Source organism: Aricia agestis, chromosome 3, assembly GCF_905147365.1.
Source record: "Aricia agestis chromosome 3, ilAriAges1.1, whole genome shotgun sequence".
NCBI lineage: Eukaryota > Metazoa > Arthropoda > Insecta > Lepidoptera > Lycaenidae > Aricia > Aricia agestis.
Genome location: NC_056408.1, coordinates 15,266,124 through 15,285,191, shown reverse-complemented (window position 1 = coordinate 15,285,191; position 19,068 = coordinate 15,266,124). Strand labels below are relative to the sequence as shown.

The 19,068-nt window shown below is 36.9% G+C and overlaps 1 protein-coding gene across 1 annotated transcript in view; it reads left to right on the top strand.

The window, feature by feature from the left end:
- Nucleotides 1-19,068, top strand: part of LOC121740560 — a 91,172-nt gene that overhangs the window by 49,177 nt on the left and 22,927 nt on the right. Inside the window, exons 2-3 of the mRNA XM_042133297.1 lie at nucleotides 17,444-17,567; nucleotides 18,194-18,303. Coding sequence (XP_041989231.1) covers nucleotides 17,444-17,567; nucleotides 18,194-18,303 — 234 coding nt within the window. The remainder of the gene's footprint in view (nucleotides 1-17,443; nucleotides 17,568-18,193; nucleotides 18,304-19,068) is intronic.

The window sequence follows — 19,068 nt, the reverse complement described above, 5'->3', positions numbered from 1 at the left end:
ATGACAAGCATATACATACGAATTATACTCTTTTGTTTATGGTTGAAGTCTGTTGTCAAATTAAAAATGGATTGTTGTTTTTTTATTAAATCTGAAATACCTAGTCAATACTTTAAACGGGGAGCTAAAAGAAGATAATTAAATTTAAGGTCGAATTTCGACGGGTGTACTCGCCTAGTTTATATAAATAGTTACATAACTGTTGCTTGTGATCTCGGGGTGTAGCGGCGGCAAAAACGCGCGTTCGCGTGGACGCATATAAATCCAGTATTCCAATCCAGGGCTGGATTACTACTGGAATAATATAAACGGGCACTCAAAAGTGACTACTCAAAATCCACTCGAATGTCAATTAAAACTGTGCGTTCCAGTTTTTTACTGGATTAGAATAATGTAAACCCGCTATAAAGTGTTTTCCGTCTCTATATCAGCTATAAACGTTATTTATAACTAACTTTTCCGACAATTTCTAAGCAACCTCAATCGTGCCGAATTCCAGTTGGATACCACGTGACTAGTCCCCGATAGGTCATCGACCCAAGGGAGTAATTAAGCCGGGTCACTGACCTCGCACCGACTAATGCTTATGAAAATTTTATTCATTATTCTATAGATAACAAACACTTCTTATATTACATAGTTTTGAGAAAGGGATTATTGATTTAATATCAAAACAACTTTATCTTGTAAACTTTATCTTAATAATATAATTTCCATATTATCTTATTGTTTTTATATTATACAATTATAGGTATGGGCAGATATTTTACGGACAAAGTATTAATATTTTGATCATATCTTTTTAATTATGATTATTATCTATTATCTATATATATAAAAATGGATTTTAAATTGTGTTACTAACGCTAAAACACTAAAACGGCTGAACGGATTGGGCTAATTTTAGTCTTAAAATATACGTAGAAGTCCAGGAAAGGTTTTAAAGTGACACGAAGTTCACCGGGACAGCTAGTCTTGTATATAAAAATGGATTTTCAAATGTGTTAGTCGCGCTAAAACTCGAAAAGGGCTAGACGGATTGGGCTGATTTTAGTCTTAAAATATTCGTAGAAGTCCAGGGAAGGTTTTAAAGTGACACGAAGTTCAACGGGATAGCTACTTATTAAATAATAATTAATAATATAGCAAGAAAGGTTCTGAAACATGATAAAAGTTTAATCATAGAAATCTCACAGTCGTAACTCGTTGTTTGTTGCTCAACTCCGCCAAAACGGCTGGACTGATTTTGGTGAAATTTTGTGTGCTCAGCGAAATGGGAGGGGAATCGGTCATAAACCAACAAAAAAAAATGCTGAAGTATCAAATATCATAGTTGAATGAATGAATCGCGCTTTTGGAATTACAACATCGCCCTTTCTTCGAGACTTTCCAGCATATATGGCAAAAAAAAAGTTTGGGTCAGCTACGGTGTAATAATATTACATTGCGGTAAAGCCTGAGCCTTGACAAGGCTTTTACGTGGTATAATCATGAAGACGTGAGTGGATGAACGCGATAACTAACATTTTGTAACATACGTACATTTCGATGATGAAAATGTACGGTCTCCGTAAAATTTCTCATTTGTGCGGGCCGCGTGGAACGTCTAGTTAGCTAATATTTTCATGTTGACGGTTCAGTAAAAAAAATATTGTTGACCTATTGTTGTTGTTGATAAATATTAACCTCCCTCGCGCATATGCGTGGATACATACATATAAAATGGAGTAAACCTTGCCTATAGATCCTTAAAGAGAGAGATCACTCGGGCAAAGAAACAGCACGTCAATAGTATTGGTAAGAGACTCGAGTGCCTTCCTTTGGGAACCCGTGAATTCTGGTCTCTGGCCTTAGCTATTGAAGGATATTTCTGAAAGCCATCCTACCATCCCTACAAATAGGAAATGGATCGTTGGCCCACGACACAAAATACAAAGACGTAAAACGTCAAACTTGACCCTTGATGACCTTGGGATGAAAACCGCCGACCATACCACAATGCAGGGGCATTATGTCGGATATTAGGTTACATCAGCGCTCAAAGTGAATAGACCGGCATGCCCTTGATATCCAAAAGTTGAGTGGGCCTGACGGAATCCCTCCATCCCCCCTATTGTGTTGAAAAAGTGTGCTTAGAGTTTGCTCCGGTCTTAACATGTCATTTTCGGTTCTCCTACTCTTCTACCATTATCCCCGCTTCTTAGATGATAGCCTTAGTGTACCCGATCGTCAAAAAAGGTAACCGCTCAAATCCTTCCAAATACAGACCAATTTCTAAAGCCTCCGTCTTCTCGAAGACAATGCAATCCATTATCAGCTCTTTCGATTTATCAGGCCAGACATTACTAAGCGACAAACACGACAAATAGTACGGGTTCCAAAAGGGTCGCTTGGCTGGTTATCTCTTGGCGTACCAAACTCATCGTTGGGTTCAGGTGATTGTGTGGAGAGGAGAGGCATTGGCTGTTAGTTTGGATATTGCGAAGTCCTTTGATCGGGTTTGGCTCAAAGCGCTGATACCAAAGCTCCCATCATAATAATATGGGCTTCCCGAGAATTTATGCAAATAGGTCACAAGTTTTTTGGCAGATCAATGACATGCTACATACCAACGGCATTTATTGCTATGCGGATGATAGTACAGGTGATGCCCTATCTACCAGCTTCCACCATATTTCTCGGTTAAATGTCATTGATAGTCAAAACGAACTTATATCTCAAATAGAGAATTCACAGGAGAATGGGGTAGATGACACTTAGTCCAATTCAACCTCGCCAATTCTGCCCGTTCACAACTAAAAAGTCACCAATGGTCGTATATCCTCGTTTTCAGGGCAACTCTTTAACAATCCCCTCCCAGCGTTGAAATACTTGGCGTAAACATATAGAGCGAAGTCCAGTTCCGATGTCATTTAGAGGGTGATGCCAAGTTAGCCTCGAAAAAACTTGGTGTTCTTAACAGGCAAGACAGTGTTCAGTCTGGACCAATGCCTGCAACTCTACAAGATGCAGGTTCGGCCTCATATGAAATACTGTTATCATCCCTGGGCAGGGACCCCAAAATACCAACTAATCCCTTTGGATCGTATCCAACGAAGGGCCGCTCGAATTGTTGACTGCCATAATGTCAAACAGGCTGAACCCCTTGGAATTACGCCGAGATGTAAATAGCTTCACTCTGCATCCTCAATCGGTTGTATCACGGGGAGGAATTGTTCGGAAATATACCATCCTCATAACTTTGATGAGTGGCAGTCTTCCACCGTGCTTTTTTCGCGTAACTTTCTGCCGCGCGCTGTAAAATTTGGAATGCAGTATTTCCAGACCTATATGACCTGCAAACCTTCAATAAGAGAGCGTATTCCCTCTTAAAAAGACCGGTGACTCACCAGCAGCCCTTCTGATATACTTTACAATAGCTCTTCGAATAACCTTTAAGAAAACAGAAAAGACAAGAGAAATTAGTAAAAGATAATAGAATAGCTGTGATTATTATATTCAAAGTTTCGCCATCTGCAATGAGGCGTTACTCATAGAAGTCGCTTGCATTTTTACACGAATAATCGTGCAAGAGTTATAACCCAAAGGAAAAGATAAACACGTGCGCCAGCCGCCAGATTGTTTTAACACGTTTATTCTGGTGAACTCAAATAAAAAATACATTGCTATAAAATCGTTATTTTAAGTCAAAAAAAATCCAAAAAATTTACATAGGTGTATCATAGGCCATGCAACCGAAAAATCAAAAAAAAATTTTTTTTGGGTAAGAGCTCTTGCACGTTTATTCGTTGGGGCCATCGATTTGCTCATTTTGTAGGGTTCCGTAGTCAACAAGGAACCCTTATAGTTTCGGTCTGTCCATCGGCCTGTCTGTCTGTCCGTCTGTCTGTTCGCGGTTTTGCTCAGAGACCATAGGACCTACAAAGTTGTAATTCGAAATGAATGCACATATTAATGGTGCCGACAAAATGGTATATAAATTCTTAAAAAAATATATTTTTATGGTATTTACACATCAAGCGGGGATTTTTTCGCGAACACCAAACCGTGTGGGATATCGCTGGATAGGTTTTTTTAAAAATATTACGAGTATTCATAGATCATTTTCCGATTAAGGGATCTGTGAAATATCAAGTTTTAAAGTGGAAGAAATTGTTAGAGTCCAGTGTTCCCTAAACTTCTATCTTCTACCAGCTAAACGGTTGCTTCTAAAAATGTGAAAAAATTCACGAGAGTAGGAAATATGCTGAACTTAAAAGGAAAACTATCACGGATAAGAAGACTTTATAAATTATTGAGTAATAGTCAATCATCTAAAAAAATGTATTCGTTGAAGTATAAAGGAAGTTTTCGTTCCAATTCCTTTGAACTTAACTGAGATGATGTTGTTAGTAGTGTAAAACACGTTATGTATATCATTGACCAATCAAAAATTAGCGCCATTACGGAACCCTATATTGCGCGTGGCACGACACACACTTGGCCGGTATTTTTCCCTTATAATTTGAAAAAACCTTGTAACTTATCTAGTTTATCACCTGGCTAATAATCTATCTGGCTACACATAAATTGCACAGTTTTTTTCGTTTAAAATTATTTTTCCGGCCCTAAAGTCTCCATTTACGTATAAAAAAACGCCAATTTTATTACTGTTACTTATTGTGTTCTTCCACTTACGTCTTTAATTTAGTTCGTGTGTCTTCATTTATTGAACCAATATTATGTGACGTGAACCTTTCCACACGACGTGTTTTTTGCGTACTGACGACGCGCGTTTCTGATGCGCTCGTTTTCTGCGCGTTTTGATATAAAGTTTAACCCTTCGATCGCGGATTCTTGGAAATCTATTGTTACTCTATTGGTGTCCTTACGGGGCTTGATAGGTTAAAACGTGTCGGCTTCCTTACGTTTGCTGAGCGTTCAACTTGCGTTTGTATCGAGCGTAAAAAAACGTCGTGTGGAAGGACCATAAACAACTTGCTCTACAACTGAGCAGAAACATACCACACAATACCCTCGACCAACAATACCCTTATCTTAAAATAAAATTACTACTACAGGTATTTTACAACAAAATATTCGAACTCTTGAATATAATTTAAGAGCTTTCCGTGTGGTGTGGTAAATTGATATGGTGACCGAATACAGTCAATTTGAATCATTAATATTAATAAAGTGTTGCACTATGATATCACTGGAGGCATGGCATTCTTGCGCTCCCAGAGCGAGCGAGACGGGTGCATCGAATAGGGACGGGCACTATCGATAATGTTGCACTGACATTAGAACTTGTCTTTCCGTCAGCTTGCATTTCCCAGGGTGAGGGAGACGGACAGATAAAGGGATGTCAAGCGTCGATAATGTCCTGTCTTACGATATTTTGTCGATTGTACATTACTTCGATAAATAGGAAGACGATTTTTGAACAAATGCTAATAACAAAATTCGATGCATTATGTTAGTAATTAAATTTTTTACACCTTTAACCTTCGCGTTAATGCACTATACTGAAATATTTTTTTGATTGTTCAATTATTAATTGTACTATAGTTTAATTAAGGTATAACTTAATAATAATCGGTATTGGTGAACCAAGAGTTTAAGATGATAAATAATTTTGATTCTTGATTCTTAAAGACATCAAGTACTAGTAGAATTAACAAGACGTATTTTTTTCGGAAACAGAGATTCCAAATTACGTTTAGATGATTGTGAAATTCATTTTTGTTCGCTTTTACTAAATGATGGGTATAGAATTAGATTCTATATTTTTGTGGATAGATTGGTCGTTGGAGAATGGAGATACTAAATGGACTCTACATAAAATTCACTATCCTCCATGTTTTCGATACTCGAGTAACCGGACGCTTTATCGATACTCTGTACGTCACTAGCCGCCCGCAAGCCTGACCTACATCACTAAGTGGACATTTGCAGCGAAGAATGTGCAGCGCGCGCTTGTGTGCGTGCGTGCGCGTGTGTGCGTCGTATTGATCGGTGTCCGCTTACCGCTGGTTTTCCTTATAAATCATATGATATTGCCACGTTTGTTCGGTGGTTTGAGCTATTGCCTGGATATTAAGCATATCACCTTTTAATTGGGTAGAGTAACATCTTTGTAAGGAAATGGAGACTGAAACAATCTCTACAAACGGCGTATCGAAGCAAAAAAAAATCCTACAAATACCAACATTTGTATGAAATTCTGTGGCTCGTTACTTGGATTGCAGAATAGCTAAATTATTAAAAGTCGATTAAAAGAACATACTTGAGCCTGCTCCTGTTGGAGGTGCCTATGCAATGGCAATCGCTTTCTATCAGGGATTCTGTAAATTATAATAAAAGCTGCTTTTACCATGCGCTTAGCAATCCATTGTTTGTTTGTCGTATTCAATATGAAACAATTATACTAACGATATAAGAATGTGTGTGTATGATTATGTCATGTTATCCCGTTTCCGCAATTACTGTATTGAGCAGTTACGTCATCGTATCTGATACACGACTGTACAATGTACAGCGCAGGAATGTAGAGTCCCTTGGATATCTATAAATACTGTATACGCAATTGTGTCTTTAGAAGTATACACGTAGGTTTGCTAACTTAAAAACATAACCTACCTTCAAAATGTAGACTGTAGGCTTAAGAAAACTTAGACTTAAACAAAATAACAGTATTTATCCCAAGTAGAATTATAGGTTCTATAAGGGTATTCACTTCACAAGCTGTATAAAAGTCAAATATATAATACGAGTAGCTGTATAGCATGGCGTAAACCAGTTTCGGCATATAAATTGTATGCAAGAGAATGGTAAATGGGTTTTGAGAAGGAACAAAATAGTAGCTTACTGAAAAAAATTCGGTAGGTTTACCAAAAGTTGCCAGTTCATTCGCCAGCAATTTTTATAGCTCAACCAATAATTTAGAGATTTAACGGCTAATTATTCGAATTAGTCACTTTACCGCCCCTATGGGATTATGGGTGAGGGAGACGTGATTAGTGCAGGATTATTGCGAGCTGGACACGGGGGTGCCCACTGGAAGTGGCGGGTCCACCCTATATTCCGTTCCCAGTGGCGTAGTGTGCCTTTGGTGCTCCGTCTACTAAGGTTCGCGCACAATTTTAGGATCCCTTGACAATATTGGATGGGAAATGCGTAGTGTTTTGAGGTCTCCTTGGTGGGAACTGGGAAGTAGAGTCGACGATGCAGGGCCATATTGGTAGATCTGTGATCAGCGTGGTTATTGGTAGATTAGATTGCAATCACAGTGACACGTTATTGGTAGCTATTTGCGAAGGGGCCTACTGCAAGTAAACTTTCTCAGTGGCGTAGCTACACTAGTAACATCTTACACGTGGTTAGTTTTTTAAATAATCAGAATTTTTGGGTCTCTGCCATGTCAGATAATACAAGTCGAGGCAATTTTCTCCGATCGTCTGAAATGTTCGTTTAAATATGCTATGAATAGGAATGAGAGGCCTAAGCTACGATAGGGCTGTCTCAAATAAGCAAAAAATTATAACGGCCAAGTGCGAATCGGACTCGCCCACGAAGGATAAAATGGCAAAATAATAATAATCGCTGTAAGCAACTTTATCGTTTTACTGTTTAACCTACATAACTTTATAAAGAATATAGTATTTTCGACTGTAATTTTAACGAATTAAAAATTTAAACGAATTAAATTGAAAGCACATTACAATAATTATTATGAAAACTTTTAGCCAGCCCTACGCTTACGTATTCATACAACACTTAAGAGGAGTCCACACCGCCGTTTTTTTCCATACAAATGTTGTCCCCTGTTTCCTCCCTGGATAATGCCGGTAGAGTTATGATTTTTTTCCTGAATATCTATGGCCACTATTAGCATGTCCCTATATTTTCTTTTTTTTTCATAATTTTATTATTATATAAAAAGATAATAACGTCCAAAAACCCAAAAAATGGCAAGATTTTCCTCTGTGTTCAAACACCCAGAAAATAAAACTGGCTAGAATATACAAAAAAAATAAAACATAGGAACACAGCTCAAGCCTTGCTTTAATTCTTAATGAAAAAAGTACTTAATTCGGTTAAGTTTTGGAGAAAGAATCAGCGGACAACGAATCGAAGATTTTTTGCGGGGCTAAAATGGTAACATTTAGCAATTCCTCTCAATCAATTCAGCAAATGAATTGTCAAAACTGTCAAACTGACCAATGTCAAATTAGTACGAATTACTAGACATGAATTGCAAGCAGACTTGCATTTTGCGATTTAAAAAATAATGAATCATATTATGATTCATCATATGATTCTCCAAAGCGACCATTTTAGCCCCGCTGTTCTTTTATTAGAACTTTTGTCGTATTGCCTCTATCTCGCTCTGCGGTGGGAGACTTGAGATTGGTGAGACAGCAATACATTTTCAAATACCTATTTTCAGTTTCTCTCGCCCCTGGTGTATCCTCTTAATGAGTATTATACACAGACATAGATCATGATCTATGTCTGTGGTATTATAATATAATGTCTATTTATAAATGTATATTAATGAATACCACCCACCTACGTAATCTTCGTATTTAAAGACTTTTTACATTTTAATTTGAAAAGCTAAATATATTTTTATTGAGAGCCACTCATCAGATTTTTTTTTTAATTGGTCCACTTTTTACACCTTTTTTGTAAAATTTGATTATTTATGTCTTCTAGCGACTTTCACAATCATAATTAGCATGTTTTTCTGAGTCCCTATCAGAATGCGGTCTTCATATTTTGCAAATTCAACTCTATCCAGCGCTTGCTCTAAAATGTAAAAAGATTACACTACGCATTACATGATGAACGTCAATGTTTATGGTTATAGGAACCGCACGCTTCTTTCCTGGAATATCTTTGTTGTACTCACAGATTTTAGAGTTGTACTTCAGACGACTCAAACTCTGAATGGTACATAAACCAATAAGACTTTAATAAAACAGTAAGGTGACATCTTCTCTGGTTTTCACTGGATGCTCTACACGGGTACGTCTACGTGAGTGCCATACGAGTGTTACCATGATACAGGAAAATGTAGGACAAAGTTTTTTTTACAATAATAAGAAAAATCTTCATAATATCTATTAACACTTCCTACAACACTAAAGCTTTCTTATTGTTTAAACTTTAACGGTCTTACTAAAAAAGATTTAAACACCCGTTGAACAGTTGATTAGAGAAAAAATCAGTACAAAATGGTCTCAAAACAACCGTTCAACAGATGTTTAATCTTTTGTGGTAAGACATAATATTACGTTCATTATAATCCAAGCAAAGGTTATATTGCATTTTTTCATAAAATCAATTAGGTTTAGTCAAGTTAATCTCCATTAAATTTTCTTAGGCCGGTAAGATTTAGGACGGTAAAAATGGTTGCTCCAACAAAATAATGGAGAACATTAACGTAACAATAGTCTACAGTAATCGATACAATGAAAGCCTATTAATCTTTGTTTCCTGAAAGCATTATTTCTCTTCCATGATTAAAAGGAGGATTTAGTTTGTAGTAAAGTTATGTTACCAAGTAAGCTGTTTTAACCTCGGCAAACAGATTTTGAGTAAGGTTTCCTAAACTGTCTAATGAACTTAAATATAAATGTTAAAATGTTTTGACTTTTGCGGCTATCCCCAGGCTACGTTAAATAACTTAATTATTTCTTAGTATTTAGACTATATTTAGCACAAACGATTGCTGCTCTGCATTCAGTAATATAAGAAAAATAACTGAACCGTAGACGTACATACTTGCGACTTTTGTAGTCATGTTGTGATATGCGCTAATATCATTTTCTTTAAAGAGATTATTTTAAGCAGGAATGTCCACCAATGTTTGAAATTGTGGCGACCCTACAGGCACAGTTACATTATTTATTTTCACCTAGTTTTCGTGGTACAAGCCAATTGGTGTTGAGAACTACGGTCTACGATCTTTAACGCGATTCACTTTTACTTTTACCTTCAAAGGTTCTATATCCATTCTTTTAGTATTCCGTATCGGAAGAGATATTTCGCTGTCTAACTATGTCTTAAAATTGTTGATCGTGGCAGTTAGATCTCAAAATAATTATTTCGGTTTTCGCCATTACTTTCAAAAACAATCTATATATATAAATGAATTTTAAATTTTGCTCAGTCTCGCCAAAACTCGTGAACGGCTGAATAGATTTGGCTATTTTTTTTAGTCTTGAAATATTCGGGGATGTCCAGGGAAGGATTATGTTATGAGGAAAATGATACGAAGTTCTACGAGACATCTGCAGGGTGTAACAAAACTAAGTGATAATACTTTAGAGGGTGTACGTGTTCCTTGTAGAGAGTTCACTGTGAAAGTAGCAGCGCTGAAAGACCAAAATTTTTTTTCACTTTTGTATTCTACGAATTTTCCCATACAAAAATGAAAAAAATATTTGGTCTTTCAGCGCTGCTACTTTTTAAAATAATTGTAACTCCCGTACAACAACAAACGTTATTCCTCTCTGTGCGAAACCCTTAGTTCGCGAGTCCGACTCGCACTTGGCCCGTTTTTTATTATTTCCCACAAGCACTTGAGGTGGAACACTCCAAGGATTTGTCCTAATATGTTATGTCGGTTCAAAGAAATGTCTACAGACTTGAGAAATGAAGTTCTTCGTGGAACTGACTGTCCTATAGTCTCAGACTAGATGCTTTCCGCGTAAAGCGAAGTCCCGCGGGGACCGTACACGTTCATATATACGTGGGAGAGCCATGCTTCGGCACGAATGGGCCGGCTCGACCGGATAAATACCACGTTCTCACAGAAAACCGGCGTGAAACAGCGCTTACGCTGCGTTTCGCCGAGTGAGTGAGTTTACCGGAGGCCAAATCCCCTACCCTATTCCCTTCCCTACCCTCCCCTATTCCCTTCCGTTCCCTTCCCATCCCTACCCTCCCCTATTACCCTATTCCCTCTTAAAAGGCCGGCAACGCACCTGCAGCTCTTCTGATGCTGCGAGTGTCCATGGGCGACGGAAGTTGCTTTCCATCAGGTGACCCGTTTGCTCGTTTGTCCCCCCTTATTCCATAAATAAAAAAAATATAGAATATATTTAAAGAAGGCAACGTCCTTCTTTGGGATTTACTCTACATTTTATTATGTAACATAAGATTTATGACTAATCAAAATTTCGACAAAATTGGCTTTTTAAGCCTACAATAGGCAGGCTTAAAAAACCCAATTAAGAGATGATTCAAGAAGTTTGCAGTGTGCTATCAAATCGTCATAAGTTTATAACTCGTTCACATTATAATTTATGTTTTAGTTATCTTAGGTCAGGCTTAGGTAAGGCCGGCAGGGGTAACAAATAACAATATGAAACTTGTTAAAGATTACTCTTCTATGACTCTCACTTGGGCTTTTATTTTGGGTACCATTTATATACCCAAAAATAATCAAAATAGTATTATTTGTGTTAAATAATGATATTTGTGTTGGTAAATAGTAAATTATTACATTTGTAACATCGATTGAGGTCAAACATTTGCAGAATTCAGTCCAATCAATAACTGTAGCAGCTTGTAAATTATAAACCGATACATCAGTGGGACACAAACACTTTATTAGCCGAAATTGACAGACGCCATGATTGTAATGAAAACAAATGGTAGTGAGTAATTGCTTCCTAGATGCTATAAGTTATAACTGAAGAACATGTACTTTCAGAGAAATTAATTTAATAGGCAGTTGGCGGACCTCCTTCATTAGGTTAGATTATATCAATCCGAAGTCCAAGAAAGGTTTATATGGGAAGTGATGCGAAGTTCACCGAGTCATATAAAGGTGCCGATGCGGTGGCCGCGGGCGACATGAAGCAACTGCAGCGACGTGTCGTCGCGACTCGCGACACTACTGGTTTCTATGTATTTCTATGAAATACCCTCCGCAGCAGCGACACGAAGCTAGCGACACTTTTCATAGAAATTCATAGAAACCAGTAGTGTCGCGACGTCGTCTGCTGCCGCTTCATGGAGCCGGCTTCCAACTTGTAACCCTTAACATAATATTGTAGCTGTGGTATATTCGCTACCAAAATCCAATAAAAGATACGGCAAGGTGTTGATCATATTAATGCCTGAATATTCTCAATTGTATTGACGAAATTCCAACTGCGCAGTTCGCGATATACGTCGAAGATATACAGGTCTATCCCTCATTTGTCCCTTCGTTTCCCTCAGCCCCAGGGTCTTTTTTACCCTTCAACTTTTGAACCCTCGAATCGGGCCCCGAACGATGGATTTTCTTAATCTAAAAACCCTCCGGTACGATAATATTAAATTCCTTTTGGTTTATCTTTGAAAGATCGAAGTTTACGCAAACAAAAATACGTTCAAATGTCCTCGCCAGTCGGCGAATTATATTTAGCCGAGGGGTATAAATGGCTAAGGTTCGATCCACTAGACGAGGTGTAGACCTTTACACGGATATCAGTGTGAAAAATGTCTAGACTCGTGGCTTAGACTATAACGCCTATAGCAAAACTACGAGGAAACGTGAATAAAATAAACACACACAAGTTGGGATAGAAAAACACGACGTGAAAACAATTTTGCTTGTCCATTTTGTTTGGCTAATCTTACACGTGTAGAAAACTCATTTAATAAGCAATACCGTTGCCTAAGAGTACCTTCACATTAAGTCTATACAAAAAAGAGCAGCGCGACAGCCGCGCGACTCTATCTATATAAATAAAAATGGATTTTCAACTGTGTTACTAACGCTAAAACTCGAAAACGGCTGAACAGATTGGGCTGATTTTAGTGTTAAAATATTCGTAGAAGTCCAGGGAAGGTTAAAGTGACAAGAAGTTCACCGGGACAGCTAGTAAACTATAAAGTATTGAAGTCGCGGTGATGCCGCACTACTGGCGACATAATGTAAAGGCAGTCAGAGTGAAGCCAAACGAGCGTAATTTTGTGAGTCGTGAGTCGCAGAATTTCTGCCGCGTAAATATCTTTTCATACAAATCATGACTCACAAAATTACGCTCGTGTGAATCAAACGGGACTTTTGTATGAAACTGAATGCAGCAGAATTTCTGCCAGCCGAAATTCTGCGACTCGCAAGTCGCAACTCGCGACTCACAAATTACGCTCGTTTGGCTTCACCCTTAGTTATACTGATAAACAGTGTTTAATTTAAACTAGGTAGTTAAGTTAACGTTTTTCCTATCCACGGTCTCTCATGTATACAGGTGTAAGAAAACTAAGTGATAGGGAGTGTATTATTTTTTCTTATGTATGGGCAAACTCGTGACGCTGGAATTCTTGCCCATACAAATCACACAAACTCTATATTATTATAATATAGTGAACTCTATTAAATCACTTAGCATTGTATCTTTTATCATTTATATCATTCACAAAATCGTTACGAATATAATAAGTACTTCTATTCTGTACCCGCGGTTAAAATAATCATAATAATACAATCTAAATGCCATTAGCAACCGTTTGGTGCTTGTCGATTTTATGTCAATTTGGGGCCAATTCACTCTTCCAGTACTTTAGAATTGAACTTAATTTTTCTGGTCCATTATATTTAATGTCCATAAAGGATGTTGTTCTTTAAAATCCGTTCTTCGCAGAGCAGTGGGTGTTCAGTCGGTGTTGCCAACTTGCCATTACATCATTATTTTTATTGCTTATTATTAGGCTTCCTCCGCGATGAAGTGACCAATAAGAAAATACATCATCACCAAATGAGTGTTTTTCGAGTTTTAATGCCAAATTATAATCTGAAGAAAAATTACTATCATTAAGTTCAGAAATGTAAAATAATGATTGTAAGAATCGGAGGGAATCGTGCATTTCTCTTTAATATAAAATCGACCTATGTCCAACAATGGCCAACTCTATATCTGTGCTTTTTGTCAAAGTCGGTCAAGTAGTTTTGGGTTCTATTCGACACAAACAAACCTTCCCCCTTTATAAAATTACTACATTCATCGCAATAAATTAATACTACGTATTTATTGTCAAAATCACAATATTAGATCTACTAAGTATATCCGTATTCCGTAGGTACTTAAATGATATCCAATCCCATATTGAATTGGATATAAAGCTGAGTGATAGTCGGCCCAAGCTGCCGGCCCTGGGAAAAACTACTTTGGGCAGGCTGTTTTAGCAGAATTATTATGAGCTTATCTCATCGAATATCGATACTAGGTAGTCCGATGCTCGTGTAACTTATTGGAAACCTAAATTCATACTTCCAACATTTGTATCCGATGCCAAAATGTTATGAAATGCAGTTAATAAAATAAACGAGTTAACACAGTGACATACTGTGGCAATGTGCGAAATCGGAAACTGGCGATCACGTGGGCTACGGTGTGTGAGCGGGAGGGCGCGATGGTCGGCCGTAGGTGCGAGAGGGACAGGTGCTACAGCCTTGACCTGCGCAGAATGCCCCCTCGTTTGGCCAAGTCGAATATTATTGGCGCGCAATATCTCAGTGTTGCCAGGATACGAAAAGTATCCCCTAAATCGGAAGTGTGTAATTTGAGGTGAGGACTTTTCAAGTCGTTACCTAACAATAAACGTTATTGAATTTATTGAATTCGGAATTAAGATAAATAATACATACTTGGTGGAGTAACGATGTGAACAAAGAGGCAGTACAAAATAGGAAATTAAGAATAAGAAATATGTTAAAATTTGAAAAGTATAACTTGTATGTTCTTAGTATTATATTTGGGCGATTCCATTATCGCGGGTGCAACAGTTTGGCACAATTAAAGCTTCCTACAGGCAAAATAAAGCATCTATTTTATTAATAAAAAATTCCTTGAAGTAATACATTTTAACTAGTTTAACAATGATTTATATTTTTTTATAAATGTAAAACTTCATCAAATGTATAAGGACCACAATACAGGCAGAGACTAGCCATATATTTATTCCTCTATGATACAGGTTTGAAGTGCTATTGCGGGTGCAACCAATTTTAACTGTGATGAGTTCATATGTGAATAATAATAGTTATTGCGAAACTTTTACAAAATAACTTGCATATAAGTACATATGTTTCAAAATAGCATAAAACAAAGAAACTATGTAACTAGATAAAAGTAATAAGTACTAGAAATTATTAACCATTTCTACGATTGCGGGTGCAACATCAAAATTCTCAAATGTCTTTAAGGTGAATTAAATCGTAATTCTCTAAGAAATTTCAAAATTTTCGACATGGAATAATATAATATAATTATACTAGTAAGTTTGTAATAAAACCACCACCACCAGCACCAAATAGTTTTTTTTTTTAATTTTCATTTTTTTATTGGCCTGACAAAATTAATCGTCTATATCATTAAAACGATTGAATAGTGTTATTTATACAAAAGATTTGATATTGCTGTATAATTACTATACTACAACTAAACATTAATTTGATTTACATGGATCTTCTTCTCGTTGAGAGCCGTTTCTAGCGAAATGACCTAAAAAGATACTAAGCCAACTGACAGCCTCGAACAAACAAATTCTATCACAAACGTGTTCAAAGTTAAATTGTACTGTAAAATAGGTATTAGTTTAGTTTGAATCCTTTAGAGTTTAGATTAGTTTGCAACTAAATCCATGATTATAAATTACGTAACGTGACAGTGAGATGACAGCTGTATTATTGCTAACTGTAATTTGTATTGTTCAAATGTGTATATTTTAACACAAATGTTCGTAATATCATCCTACTAATATATTATATGTATGACTTATGATATATATTAACCCTCATGATAACAAAAATATTTACGTACTTACATACAACGTTTTGTCATGTTCTAAACATTCTGAAAGTAGTTTTTTTATTAGTTCTGGGCTTACTTTTATTGTTAAATATCATAATAATTATGGGGCTTAATCGTTACATCTATTGTATATGTTTCAGCAATTTTCAGTTAGTATTAAGTTTTTGAACTTGATTAGTATTCATATCATTTGTCTTTTGCTCTAGTTTAATCGTATTTTGTAATAATAAATAAAAATTACCAACTTTACTTAGATATGATTTATAATAATCCAGTAAATACTTCTTATTCACTTCATTTCTGTTTTGGTAGTCCGCTGTCATCAATTTTTTTAAAAATTTTTGTCCTATTTTAGGGAACTTTTGTTAATTGGCAACACAGCAGTGAGGCCGTATTTTCACATAATATAAACTGCGTAATAGTGCGTAGTTCTGTCCTTGAGCTGAGTAATTAGCGTTTAATATGTTTTGGGGGTTTTTGCTATCTTAATGAGTTGGTTTAAAAAAGTCATTAAACATCTGCAACGTTCGCTGACAGGTTTTAAGTCATTAGTCATGTATTAGGGCGATGTTACACTATGAATGATCATCATAATTTAATGTACTAAGACCAACTGCAAAAATGTTCGAAAGTACTATATAAGTTATTTAATCAAATACAATTATGAACTTTATCAAATTGATTAGAAATAGTAATTAGGGAACGGTTCGACGGCCCTAGTTTGACGATCAAAAATCAAAATATATTTTCCATTTCTTCTTGTTTATCTGATGTTACATCTCCATAGTCAATAGTAATTTATAAAGACAATGTGACAAAGTATGTCTGCAAAACTTTAATTCAATTTATTTAAATCAATTACATATTATAATGACTATTAACATTTTGCTACCAATATTTAGTAATGTTATTCGTATCTCTATCTATATCTAATGCTTTTTTCTAAGCATTTGGAGCGTCTACGAAAAAGGTTTGTATTTTCTGTTTATTTTCCGTTGGGCGTATCATTAGAAATCGTAAGTATGCAAGCATAATTATTAATTCTATATATATTTGCTTCTAGAATAAATAATTTAGATGTTGCACTGATTCTCATGCGTCGTTTACATTCAGCCTTCTTGGGCAGGGAGGTGGGCAGGGAGGTGGGCAAGGGAAGTAAGCAGGAAGGTAGGCAGCGCTAGAATGTAAATAGTACTTACGCTGCCACTCTTCATGCCGCTGCCACTCGTTATGCCGCTGCCGCTGCTCGACGCGGCCAACTTTCTGTAGAGGGCTGAGTGTAGAAAATCAATCGCGTCGTTACTTCCGCAAAAGTATTCAGGACAATATTGTCGGCAGCGCGAGTAGCGGAAGGGGCTGATTGTAAACGGCCCATCAGAACTACCCGATGGGCGATGGGCGAGTGCACAAAAAAATAAAAAACTTGAAAGGTGTCAAGGGACACCCGGATGGAACGAAGTTATTTCTTATGTACATAAAACCTGCATACACTCAAAAAAATCACACTGTTCAGAGAGAAACACGCAACACACACTTTCGTGTGTGACGCGGCACACGACACCTCTGTGTCGTTACAACTCGTCTAGCCCCTTTTACAACGCGCGATAAGGAACTTCGTTCCAATTATGACTATTTTATAATTTCAGATGTGGGAGTGAGATGGCAGGATGGCGGGTGCTCTGTGCCGGAGTCGGCGCGCCGCCCCCCGCCGCCGCCGCTGCTGGCAGACCCCCCGAGGTCCATGTGGAAACGAGACCTGACGAGGACGAGGTAAACAAGAAGAGAAAATAACTTTCCATATTTATATACTTTATAGTTTATTCGAGATTCTAAGACTCTCGTCTTTCACTGCTGGACACACCGACGAGTATAATTGCTTCCCACTGTCAGCACACTGCACAGTGCACAACCTTAAAGAAGACTTAGGGATATCAAGATGAAGATGATACTCTTTAGTGTTATCCCGAAAAACGATGAAAAAATTAATTTTACACTTTAACGAAACTTAAGTACACCTTCAGCGTTTAGTAACTCTTGAGGCGTGTTCAGACGTGCGCGTTTTCCGCTGTAGCTTTGAGAAAACACGCGCGAATCCGCAGAAGCAGATAACGCACACTCCGGATCGCGCCCTTAAAGTAATCGAAATACAAACTCCATACCCATAGTCGCTGATCGTTCTAAAATCTAACCTCTGTAACTTTACTAGGGACCAAAGTAACTAACTTTTAGTTTTTTAAATTTACGAAGGTGAGGCAGCCCTGAATCCTGATTGATTCTTGGGCCATATTATTCAACATCTTTTGAAGTAAATCGCACATAAATCATAATTTGCGATGATGATGACAGGTTTCATTGGCGCAGACAATATGCTCTGTACTAAAAGCTAAATTTTGCAGATCATCACCAAGCGGGAGGCTGGAGGTGATGCGGGCTGATGATGAGCTGTGGTGCGCCGTGCAGCATCCAAGCCTGGTCATCGGGTACCCTCTCTCCTTGTTTTGGTCATGTAAGTTATTCCGTATTCGTTTCTTGTTCTTAAAAACGTCAGTGAAAGAAGTGGGTAAGTAACATTTAAAAAATGTTAGTTACCCACTTCTTCCACTGAATTCTTCATTTATTGGATTCACGTGAATTCGTTCACAGTGTCGGGTACTTACGTCAGAGAAAGTAATCAAAATTCGGGGATGTGAAAAGTTCGAGAAAATCCGCTTTAAATGCCAATTTCTTAAAATATTAACGTAATAAAGAATTAAATTATGAAAGATTTAAAAGCAATTTTACATGGCGTGGTTTAGTAAAATATCCAGATGAATCAAACAACTTAATTTTCGATATAAAAGTGTATTATATTATGTACTTACAACATTTTATCACATCTCGTGGTTAACATCAATTATTATTGTTGTATCTAATGCGATGACTTTCCATGCTTGTTAATATAGGTCTAACACGGTCTGATGGCAAATTTGGAAGGCAGATTTTCAAAAAATATCCTGAAACATTGGATAAATTTTTATATTTGAATATTTCACACATAGAATCAGCCGCTATAAGGTAAAAAGGATCAAAATGTTTTATTCTAATAACCGGCAATAAATAATTGACAATACCGGGGTATTGTCAATTTCTTTTATCACTTTTTGCCATCAGATCCTGGTAGACCTATAATAACATAGTTATAGTAAATATACTAAAACTACAGGAATGAATGATCGAAAAGTGAGATAGAATCGAATACCTACTCTACCTTTAAAAAATATACCTTAGAAAA